This window comes from Suillus subaureus (genome assembly GCF_016647635.1).
Source record: "Suillus subaureus strain MN1 chromosome Unknown BJ212scaffold_118, whole genome shotgun sequence".
Taxonomy (NCBI): Eukaryota; Fungi; Basidiomycota; class Agaricomycetes; order Boletales; family Suillaceae; genus Suillus; species Suillus subaureus.
Window position 1 is genome coordinate 26,657 of NW_024538674.1, and position 12,823 is coordinate 39,479.

Genomic DNA, 12,823 nt, shown 5'->3' on the forward strand with positions numbered 1-12,823 from the left:
CAAGCCCCAATCCAAGTTCTACGTTACTCACTCACTTCGTTTGCTTGTTGCAGACTTAGCTTGATCGTAACACCCAGCATCTTACTGCTGTTGGCAGGGTGTCTTCTGATTCATTGTCATTGCACCTTCCAGATCTTTGTATACCAGAGATATAGCCTCCTCAATGTACTACTACCATAGAATCCAATCTGATTTGTAGCTTGTATGAGTCATGATTCTGAAAGGGTGCTACTTGTCACATGATATATATGGCACATGGCACTTTTCCCTTGAGTGATGTCATCACTTGAGGAAAAAGTGCCACATGCTTTGACATGTCTGAAACATATGATGCTGTGGACCTGACAGGACATGGGTGATGTGATGCATTTATCTCACAAGTCATGTCTTGTGGTTACACTTCATTAATGCATCTACTTGCACATGGTAGTTACACTTGTTAATGCACAACTTGTTTCTTGTAACTACACTATATAATGCATTAAGTTGTCATGATCTTGTGGCAGGGCACAGTGGTGCAGATAACAGACATAACACACACTATTGAACTGATACCATATTTCAGTGAGAAATGGCCAATGATGTTTCATCAACCACTTGTTTGGAAAGCTATGAACATTTCTTTTTGAACAACTTCACAGACAAGGAGAGTTATCATACATTTACTAGTACCAAGTTTGCATAGACAGTGGCTTGATCAGCATGATTAATTGTATTCACTATTGCTATCATGTATATTCAAGGTGTACCATATCTCTGAGCCTATTGCATCTTCTCAACAAAAGATAACTAGGCTTATGTTTTATCAGCCAGATATGGCAAGTAATAATGTTGTTCAGGCATCTCCACCAATTGCATGAGTTCACTACTGAAGTTGTAAGTGTTTGTAAGTGTCCGTAATGCATGTAAGTTAAGTGTTCATTTCAGTGGTTTTGCAGATGTGGATGGCTCAGTGTTATTAGGCTTGGTTATGACAATCCTCCAAACCAGCATTGAATTGTGTCCTACTAGTACCTCTCACCCAATCTTACCCCATGATGTACAAATGTAGTACATCAATTCAGAATTCTTTTCTTTCACTCTCCACACAAATGACACACCAGCATGAACCTCAAAGAATAGTGATCATATCTAAATGTAAACACAATAAAATGTTTCAATCAGTACATTCAGGGATTTGTAAATGTTGATCTCTAGCACAAAACTTTCTTGCTCATTAAGCAACAACTTTATAGTCACTCAGGTAAATCAAAGTCTGCTTGACAAGCAGTTTCAAGTTTTAGATTGTCCTAAGGTAGGGCTCATACAAAACCAACCAACATCATGTGACAAAGTATACAAAGCGTGACAAAACTACAGAAAAGACAAAGGCTCAAGAGATTCATGAAAAAGATATTGGTGCTATGCTTGATGATGACACAATGAGCAGAGTCACTGTTTGGAATTTGAACCTCCATGTATATATATCCCGCTTCTCTTTCTCACCTTCCCTCAGTTTGTTCCATCACACTGAGGGTAAGCCTTTTTATTATTTGGTCTGCCACTAGATACTGACTACAGCTTAGGCTTATGCAGTATCTAGGTATTCAATACAGTTTGTTCCATCACACTGAGGGCTTATGCAGTATCTAGCATTAAAAAAAGAAAAAAAACAGACTCCTGTGGATCATTGAGAAAGCTGTTTGGCACAGTTCACAGGAGTTATAATTGTGATAAAGTAGATGTAGTGGAAGTTTTTGATGTTGTACATGTGTGTAGCATACTTCAGGCCAAACATAGAACACTGCCGTGACGCCGTCCGCCGGCTGCCAATTAGCATGGTCACATTAGGTCACAATATGTCACGGTTGGTCGGTTTTGTACGAGCCCTACCTTACATAGAACGTAACTCTCAGCATTAGGACAAAACTTGTAATTTTTTATTGCAAAAATACCTCAACCTAATGTAATAGACTAAGTACTTGGTATTCAGAGATACAAGCAGCGGTCGTAGTTTCCGCCTTGGTTTGCACCCCACCATTCCGGGAAAAGATGTGATGTTCCAGTAGCCCCTTGAACCGTAAAGGTTAGAATGAATACCATAACTTGCGTTCCACCATCGAGGGCTATAGTATAGCATGATGTTGGCAGTTTTGAAATAAAAAGGCCACAGACCTTACCTGCACCGACCAAATAGTTGTATTTCACGAACCAACGCGAGTACCGAGTACGAAGCCACCACTGACACAAGAACGAAATCATGAAATACGTCAGAGCTGAAGAGTTTATTCCAGCACAAAGACATCCGATGTATGCACTGTACAGATAATGAACTTAGAATAATGATTAGTGGTGAGTTGAGAGCATACCAAATGATAGGGGTATAATAGTAATCCATGCGTAGTCTCGGCCAGTAACGGTGAATAATCCAGAAAGGAAGAGGCGCAACAAGGCCAATGAGATAGGACAGAGGGACCCATTGGTACCTTTTACCAGATGAAAAGAGCTCGTGAGCAAGGCCACCCCACGCAATTGCTTGCGAGTTGTATGATTGAGGTTGTTGGCCAGACCAGATGTTTGTTCCTTGTACAGATAGCAGAATTCCGCGTTGACTGTCGATGATAGAATTCATTAATACTAAAAGAAGTCAAGTGTGGCGAATGGATAAGCAAGACCGCTCTCTAACCATAGTTAAGAACAGCGCCGAACAAGGTGCCAATGATCTGGGCCATGAAGGCAGCGCGGGGGGGCAGTTTGGCATCTAGGTATCCGCCAGTTAGAGGTACCTTTCCTGACAAATAATGTGGACATACATTGAGCGATCTTCAGATCACGTAGTAGCAGCAAAGCTTGAGACACAGTATTCTGGACGAGAACGCGAATCAAACCCAAATCAAAGCGACCATAAGGATACAGACATAGCTGTAAAGGACCTGTCGACAACAACATCAGCAGTGGTCAAAAATTAGAAAGTATGTCAATACGAACAAAGAACATGTTCGCCATGGGCCTTCCGTTGTGCAGGTAGCCAGCAATCATCTGGACCAGGGTTTCTTCGCCGAAAGATCAGCTCAGGACAGCTATAGAGCATAAATAATACGTACGAATAGAAAGATTAATGCCGGTAATGGCGTACAACGCGCCGAAGAACAAGATAGACACGGCGGCCAAGAGGACCGCGATGACGAAGCCCCACCTCAAAAGACATGGTAAAATATTTCGTCAGATGGAGAATGAGATATTGCTCACCAAGGAAGCGTGGAATCTGTCTTGTGGATGACGACCAATCCAACAGTGAAAGAGAGAACAAGCGTCAAGAGGTACCAACTATTCGGAGCATCTGGATACTGTATGGCGATGTGTCACCAGTGAGGTCTCCATCTGATGTCAGAAGGGCTAACCTTCAGCATCTCCCGGTAGTGTGGGTCGAGATCCTCAGTGTTGGCGGGGACTTCCCTCTTTCCACTGTGTTTCCAGAACTTCCAATCGAAATTAGCACGCCAACTCCTCAGAGAGTCCATGTTCATCCAAGTCCAGGCTGCGCGAAGGTCATCTTTATTCCACAAGAGGAGGTGAGTGAATGTCGCGGCCAGCGCCTGTGTTGGAACTATGAGCAAAGCACTTTACATCAGCAGTAATTCATGGCATACGAGGTTCATTGACAGCAGGTTAATAATCCAGGTACCAGCGTAGAATGGCAGTCCCTGTTCTGCCACTAAAGTGGGATCTACCTCATAATTGGAGTTCATAATCAAAGTCTGGTTGTAGATAGTCCCGTTTCCGTAAAAGAGGAGCTGCGCCAACTGATCGGCGCATTATTAGCCTGGACATTAGAAAGCGCAATAAGGATATCACGTACAAATGGCAAGTTCCGAGATTCCCAAATGTTATTGTAGAATATGGCGACGAAAACAACCCTTCAACTGCCTCAGTAATATGATCCACCGTGATCTAATTCACATACATGCAAATTATGTAACCAATGAAGCTGGAGAGCTAGGGCAGACGTTAGAATTGTCGTACGGACTGGTGTGCCAACTAACCTGAGCTTTCAGTGGGACAACCATCGGGTTCATAACACCTGAGATGTACTAAACAAATCGAGTTCAACCCAAGTGTCAACCAAATTGAGATAGCAAACGTTACCTGCCAGTCGAAGCATATTGACAATAGACCGAGGCCCTCGTTTCCATTGGAACCACCAAACACGCGAGATACAGCAGCATTGTTAGGAGCAGCGAGGCAGAATATTGAGAGACCGGTGAGCAGCGGGAATATCCATTCAGGAAAAATCTCCCATATAAAGATTCTGAGTTCGAGACAATTAGAAATTGAAGATTATGATTTATCGATGAATTTTAAACACACGCAGAAAAGACGAAATAGAAGACCTTGAGCCTTTTGCGTGCTTCGATGCCATCGCGATAGAGAGCGTCGAACATGGAGAGTAACGGGAGAATACCGGGGTACAACATCTTCGATGGATAGAGGAGGATCCCTGGTCAGTGTCGTAAGTTAGGACCCAAGTATAGCTACTGTTTAACATAGAGGTACCTCGCATCAGACCGCCGATCCCATAGCTGTGGTTTGCGGTATCAGCGATGGGTGCAGTAGGGAGTGCGCCAGCACAACGCACCCGAGCAGTTGAGAAGAGAACAACAAAAATATTGATGAGACGGCGTCAGGCGTGATGTTATAATACAAACTAACGAGTCGTGAATCACCACCGACAGAGGAATCGGATTGCGAGCCCACCGTTGGACAGCGAGAACTTCCGTAGCCAACGCAGAATTCGCAGCTGCACTGCACATGATGATGATGAACGCGTTCTCCTTCTTATTAAAGGGCCCCTGATATTCATAAATACGCACAAACATTGGGGTCAGGGGCTACATGGAAGACGCACCGGATTCAAGTATCGGAGCAATCCGTGGCGGGGGATGAATGTCTCCATCGCAAGGCCAATCACGTAGGATATGATGGCGAGGAACATCAAAGATACACTGATGGTTTGCTGGAGTGTCAACCCGAATGAGGTGTCTGAGGGTATGTTTGAACAGGAAACTCTCACAGGTTTGAAGTAATAAATTTGAGCTAGGAAGCAGCGCAAGTGAGTAAGAGCCTTGACTGAATGATCTCGACTGCATTACCCAGGGAGCCACCGAAGGCGGAAAGGCCAAGGCCGATGAAGAAAGCCCGAAAGGTCCAGGGGTTCAGGCTAGGATCGTCGTCCACGGAAATGACGTGAGTTGCAATTTCTCGCTCGTTCTGGAGGACAACGTTCTCGTCTGTGTCATCTTCTCCGGTGGAGGTCTCGATGTCCCCCTTGACGCAGTAAGATTTCTCCTCCTTCACGTCGAAGGATTTCTTGTTGGTGGCACTAGAAACCTTTTCCATGATAGCCATGGTTAGAGAGAGTACGATGTCCTAAAGCAGACCAAGGCAAAGTATCTGATATTTATCTGATATGTAAGCATGCATCAATGTCAACACAACCTAGCAAGGAACGGGCCAGTGGGCCGAGAAAGAACCGAGCGAAAGAGAGATAAGTCCTATTCTTGAGAGGTAGTAGCAACGCACCGGGTACTATGACAACTGCACCTCGAACTCGAATTAACACGGAAATGTGACCCACAAAGGACAAGGTCCGATATCCAATTGTTGGTCAATTACACATCTCATGGAAGATAAGGGGCTCGATGAAGAGCTCCACAGGTGCCAGCGAATGTTCCAGACAAACTTTAGTCTTGCGGTCAGGAGGCCAAAGCTAACTGGACTACGCGCAGAGTAGATTCAGTGAGCTGGCTCAGAGAGTCCAAAGTCACCAACCAGGGGTACACGTCAAAAGTTCGTCTTTTGACCTGATTGAAATTCGCTGCTTTTCAATCAGTCGAACCACAGCTGATTCGTTGCTTCAATTACATTACCAGGAAGACAAAAAGGCCATTACCTTGGATTTCAAATGGACCGATAGACCAAGGCAGCCAGACCTCATGGCACTGTCACACCGCTCAATTGTGGTGCACATCGCTTGGGCACCTCAAACCTCGTGCAGAATTCCTGCCGTAGTCTACAAAAAAAACGAAGTCTATTGCTTCTTACAAACACGATCCTTTTGACGAGAGGGACAAAAGCGCAAGAGGAAGGTTCGCTCAGTCCAAGTCTGAGGGACATGACAGATGAGTTTTGTGTCGAGGATCGGAGTATTGGCCACCAGATATCCGATTAACTGCGATTAAGCTAAGATCTCCATAAACCCGCCTGTGACTTGTACTTGGTTGAACTGAACTGCCGGACCTTCGACTGTCCCGATCTTGCCCGATAAGAGGTTTCCATGTGTATTTGATATTCCGTGATGACAACACTTGCGCAGCGATCAACTTGGCGTGGTCCTATTGGAACTCAACGGAGTTGAGGAGTGCTTGAGATCCGGCGATCTTCTGAACGAAAGACTTCTCAGACTCTGCTCTTGTTCGCCGTTCAAGTCACACATTCACATTGTCTATTACGTTGAAACCTGGCAACCAGATGGCTTGTCAGGACAGTGGACCGTGCGTACCTGAATAGAAGCTTTGGGTTTGCCGCTTCACCAGGCAAAACATGGAATTGAGAGTACCAGAAGGTCCCGTCCATCCGGAAAACTGAATGAAATGTAACACGCCAGTACTTACAACATAATTCAACCAAGATCTCCTGAGTCTTCTACATCACCCCATGGAGTGTGATGCATCTGCCTGTAGGGCTACGCACATGGAGGACCTACTTGTTGGCTACTGCACAAAGTCGACGGTAAGTAGTGCGACGCAGCATGACAGAGAAGAGTTGATAAAGTACCACCATCCTGCAAGCTTGCTCAAGCTGTAGAGCTGCATGATCAGGGCTACTTCATTGCACCATGGAATCCAGACATCAACATGATGTTCCATAACCCGCCACCTCTCTTGATTCATCGATTGGACTAGAGCAGGATGGTTACTGCGGTCAAGATCATGTGCATGAAGAGCTTGTCGATGAAAGTGGATGATTGGCTGACTAATGCCAACGACGTAACGTTCGCCAAAAGCGGGTCAGCAACCGCGTTGTGCTAACCTTTCGTCCGTTCACTTGGACCTGTCAATTCAACTACTCTAAAGTCCATCAAAGGCATACTTTTTTTCGATGTCCAGTGACGGAAATTTGCTTATTCAGGTCGGTTCATATAATACAAACCTCCAAGGCGGAGCTGGCGTGCCTCAGGATCTTGTCGATTGGCTCGTTCCAACACTCCAAGTAGCCTCTTTCCTCTCCAAGGAGCCTCGCGCACCAGATATTTTTGCGATTGGCTTCCAGGAACTTCTGCCCCTTCACCTTGGACGTATGTCGTCATGTTCGTCCACCATTATTCTGACATGACACATCCACCAAGTGGCTGGATTGTCCAAGGCTGTGATCGACGATAGGGACGCGCATATTCGTAGTCAGATTGAGAAGCATACTCCCGGTGAGGGGTCTTACACGCTCGTTGCGAAGGCTGTGAACGTTGGTGTCGCGCTTCTCGTGTATGCACGAGATAGTGGTGTCGCGCGCCGAGTTTGTGATGTGCAAACTCAATGGACCGGGACAGGCCCAGCTTATATGGGTAACAAAGGTGCTGTTGGCATACGTTTCCGCGTCTCAGACAGAGGGAGCAAAGCTGGAGAAGTTTTCACGTATGTTTCATGTTCATAATGGCTTGTGTCCCGAACAAACGCTTTCCAGGTTTGTGTGTGCTCACCTCACCGCACACGAGCCCAAGCTCGCTCAACGGGTCGCAGATTACCATCACATTGTTAGCACTCTTCTATTCCCTCCACTACCGTCATCTCCTTCCGCTTCCCCTACTACCATGTATTCAACGTCACACCTATTCTTCCTCGGCGACCTCAACTTCCGTATAACAATACCCCTGTCGCATCCACATGTGCGAACATCCCAACCCTATAATGTTCTTGCGATGTTGAAGGACGACGTATCTCGTGAACAGTTGAAGGAATTTGACCAACTTTTGAACCAGCGGAGGAAAGGGACGGCTTTCATCGGTTTGCGTGAGGGTTCATTCTGGACGTTCAAATGCACATATAAATACAAGCTTGGAGAGGTCGACCGGTACAGGTGTGTCATTTTTTATGATAATTTTCTCTCACTTACCCAGCCTTGACAGCACTAAACGGACCCCATCTTGGACTGATAGGATAATGTATGCGACTCATACTGATTCCCCTGACACGCCTGAGAAATCTAACATCACCAACATCTTGTACACATCAATACCGTCATACATCACGTCAGACCATGTAAGTTCTCATCACCATTTCACTTCGCATCTAATAGGTGAGCAGAAACCTGTTGTCTGCCTACTACTGCTTCCACCACCGGCCGCTACATCGTCCCCCGAAACATGCGCACCTCCCATGCTCCGATTGCCCTCGTCGTACATGCCTACACCTGATCCTCGTGCTACGCTGAAACGGTACACTGGTCGTACGCTTGATCGTATCATTGGGTCCATGTGGTGGCTTCTCACAGTGGTTGGAGCCGGCTCAGCCATTGTTGGGATTTTCAACTTCTTTCTGGGGATCGCCGCATGGAGATGGTGGAAAGTGCCAGGCGTATCTGTTACCGAGAGCCAAGGTTGATATAAATTATGAATGTTCAAGGTATACATGTAATGGCATTATGGTCTATCTATCTACGAATAACCGCCGAGATGACGTCATGCTGTGTTGCTGCGTTCTGTCTCTTTTCACCGCGCCATGCTATGTTGTTCATGCTGCTCACTACTATGGTGACCTCCGCTTCATTTCAGGGCGTTGTTGGTCTTTAAAACGGAAGCAGGTATCAGATTGAAAAAAATAATTTTCTGGTACTGCTTCTACCGAAGACGGAATCTATCTATTGGACGTGCGGACAACTACTGGACCACAAACTTTGACGACACCATTCACTCCTTTTCCTCGAAGGCGCCGAAACCCGTCTTGATCGTGCATTCTTTTCCCCTCTCAACGTCTATGCCGATGGATTTTCAACAACAAAATTATAGACTAACTGCCGGGCGATTTTTGCAAGTATCGCAACTGATATTAATCGCATATTAATTCACTGACGAAGCCATGTAGAATCTTATTTTAGTTCAGACAACTTGGGCAGACTCCATTGAACACACCAGAACGTACGCTCGACTACTTAGAGACACTGTATATCAGAGACGGACGCTAATATAGTATTTCCTGAGTTGTTACTGTAAACACAATATATTGTCGTAGAGCCGACCGAAGGGGAGTCCTTGTATTAGGTATAATTATCTATGTTGACTTCTGAGTGTCACATCCTCTCGGCTCTTCATCATCATCAATGAGAACAAGAGTATCCTGCCGAGTTATCTCAACACGGATCACTGGAACTGTACCTTCAACATCATCCTCGCTCGTAGGTGGGTGCACTAGTGCTAGCAAGACGAGAGAAATTATCATCAGCACCACGGTCAAAACAAAAATTGCACCAGGGAAGGTCGCGACGGTCTTGTAATACACAAAGCCAAACATTGCGGGACCCAGGATCTGAGAACTGTATCGAATGCGTTAGAGCTCGAGTTGGCCAAAATTGACTCCCCTACCCGAGAGCTTGTACAACACTAATGGCGCCAAAAAGCCTTCCAGCTTCACCCTTTCCTCCTCTTCTGTTGTAAACATCGAGCGCGAATGCTTGGACAGCAGGCGAGTACCCGGTGCCTAGTGATTGCAAGATAGATCCGGAGGCGAAGACGAGACCATTGGAAGCAAATATCATTATCACGAACGCAAGAATGTCAAGAACGACAGAGATTCGAGCGAGATTGAGATCAAATTTCGAGGAATGAGAGGGTGGTTTTGCGTTGTTCTGCCTACTTGGATGGGTCTGTGACGACAAGTTCTGAAGTGGCTCATCCGGGGCAGTAGGGAGCTGCACGGGCGTCGGCTTCAAAAGCTTGATGATAACTAGGGAATTGAATTCGTATTGAACAAAAGTGCGAATTATTGGTACAAACCAGGCAAGACGACAGCCAAGAACAGTGCACGAACAGCTCCAGTGAAGGCCACGTAGTAGCTAATCTAGAAGGTTGTCAGATCTAGTGACGACATCCTTGCGTTCTCTTACTGTTTCCGATGACCACTTAAAATTTCCTGCAGCATACTGTAATACGTACGTCACCAGACCCTACGGGAAAATTAGGTGTAAGTATTAGAGATACCATGAACATATAATGGCGGCACACCATCAGGGACATGGTGAATCCATAGCTAGCAGCGATGAAGCATAAACTCCAATCTCTCTTGGAGCGTTTGAGTGGATTTCCGTCAACACTAATAGGCTCAGGCAGGAGAACCGCTAGAGGGCTGAAGAACCCCATGGCACCCTTTAAGAGGGATGCAACCCTCAGAGTGTCATCATCCCGCCTTTCAAGTGATGCCTGTCGTCTTTTCTGGGCGCCAAATGCTCTCGCTTTTGTCTGGGATTCGGGGATGATCAGAAACATGGAAGCAGCGTGCAGCGCGTGGACAGTTGCAGCTAAATAGAACGTGGAAAGTGTCGAGCCCGTCGCCCGAATCAAGATGCCTCCAATGACAGGACCGAGGGCTACACCAAAAAACATGGTGCCCAATGCTAGAGAAAACATACCAGATCTATCGATGATTATTTATTTAAGCAGAACATAGGTGAATTTGCAACCCTACCGCTCAGAACGATGGGTACTGTCGGCGAGATAGGCATGGGAAGCCGCAATCCCAGTGGTCATCCCTTGAAGTACGTTAGACACTGACTTATCTCGAATGACATCCTCTGACTTACCACCAACCATACCGTCCAGTGCAAACCCGAGTATCAAGAACCAGTATCCGCCCGGGAGCCTTTCCACAAAGAATGCAGTGACAATGAAGATTAAATCATTAGCAAGCAAACCGAGCATCGAGATGCCCATGACTGATGTTCGACCAAAACGGTCTGCGAGCTGGAGAGCGGGAGGTCACGGGAACATCAAAAAAAACATAATGTAGTGACTCACCGAACCCCACCAAGCGGTTGTGAGGCAGCTCAAAATACCCATAGTAGTGTTCAGAACTACCTCAGTATAAGTAACTCTCTGTTGTATAAAGAATGATAATGAAACCAACCTGCAGACAATTGCGCGACGGCAGCTTGCACGACTGGGTCGGACGCGCATTGGTCGCGGTTGGGGATGTGTGACTGTTGGTGGCCTGTATCTGCGGGGACGTATAGAGACACAGGCTGAGGAGACACAACTGGGGCACTGGGGTCATATAGAGTCGATTCGTCATGTAGGGTCCTCGCCGCGTTCATGGATAACATTGAATGTAGCTGAGCTAGACTCTGTAGCGTGTCGTTCGGATCATACTGTAACTCATTCCCGGGCGCATGAACACGACATGCGAGAACAGTATACATCTCCACCCGAGGACCAATGACTGCAGAGAAGCCTATCGATGCCAGAGGCGTGGCAAATACCAACCTGCTTTCATGGTCAATATTATCTCCGACACAGAAGACTCGCTCGCTGACCAGTAGGGGGACGGTCTTTTCCACCACGGCAGTACCTTCCATGCTGTAACTTCTTCGTCGTGTTCTTCGTCTTCTCGGTCAAGCTGGAACGACCTATCCTGGTCCATGAGCGTGCGTTCTGACTGTTGATGTGGGTGCACTAGGTCGTGCAGAATGTGTTCATCGACTGGAACACTAGGCAAGATTAACTCATCGGATTGGGGAATATATCCATCCCTCGAGGAAACCACAGACGTGTTTCTGGATGATCTTCGAGACATGGTGGCCGTTAAGGGCTGGGCGGCTGCGGACGGAATGAGGCTGTCATTCTTTATTTTAATATGCACCGCGAGGTGCTCTGCCCGAAATCACGTTGGCAAGCACATGTATATACTAGGCTAGCCGGACATCCAATTGTCATTTACCGATAAGTCGGGTTTCAGATTGTCGCTTACCTTATCTTATCCATCGTCATACATGGCGGTAAGCCCGTACACGCATCTGCCTCTTCTCGTTATAACTTTGTTTCTAGTCGACAGCAAGGACAGTGGATATCAACGAGGATGTCACGAAGGCCCTCAGAAAATTTCGGTTTCAACGTAGGAGCCAGGGACACGCAGCAATCATCATCAAGATCAATAAGGCTGCTCTCAAGATGGTCGTAGACGAGGAGTATGACGATATTTCGATCGCAGACCTTGTCGAGGGTACGATCATCCTGGAACTATCTTTCGTCTCTTCATTTACATACTTCAGAGCTACCCCAAAATTCTCCCAGATATGTCGTGTTGTCATATGAACTCAAACACCGCGATGGAAGGACATCATTCCCACTCGTGTTTATCAACTGGGCTCCATCATCATCCGAGACAACCATGATGACCTTGCATGCAAGCGCCCTCCTTGACTTTCAAAGAGTCGTGAGTACTGCGCCAAAGCCTCAATTCTATCAAGATTTCACTCAATGACGCTCACAATGCTCCAGGCAGAAGCAAACAAGACTATCGAAGTTCGAGATGCGGAGGAAGGGCTCACTAAGGAAATCGTTGACGAGAAACTTCTAACTTAACCTGTCAGATTTATATCCGCGCCCGCAGTACAACAGGCCAGGCATACCGTGGACGTCACGCTTTTGCATATCATAATGTCTACAGTAGTTTCGGAACGTTCATCGACTCGATCTTGTTAGCTCGACAATAGAACCCCATTCTCATTCTAACGACCATGGGCTCTTGAATCCTACTAGATGGATGAGTGAGCTAGCTTCAAGTTATATTTGATCTGCACGTGG

At 46.4% G+C, this 12,823-nt stretch overlaps 1 protein-coding gene across 1 annotated transcript; it reads left to right on the forward strand.

Moving 5' to 3' along the window:
• Positions 1-12,009: 12,009 nt before the first annotated feature.
• On the forward strand, positions 12,010-12,601 carry BJ212DRAFT_1488030 (uncharacterized protein; the record flags this gene model as incomplete). Its single annotated transcript, XM_041341339.1, has 4 exons — positions 12,010-12,015; positions 12,065-12,239; positions 12,289-12,452; positions 12,518-12,601. 4 exons carry the CDS (start codon positions 12,010-12,012, stop codon positions 12,599-12,601), a joined length of 429 nt encoding a protein of 142 aa, XP_041185863.1.
• Positions 12,602-12,823: the final 222 nt, after the last annotated feature.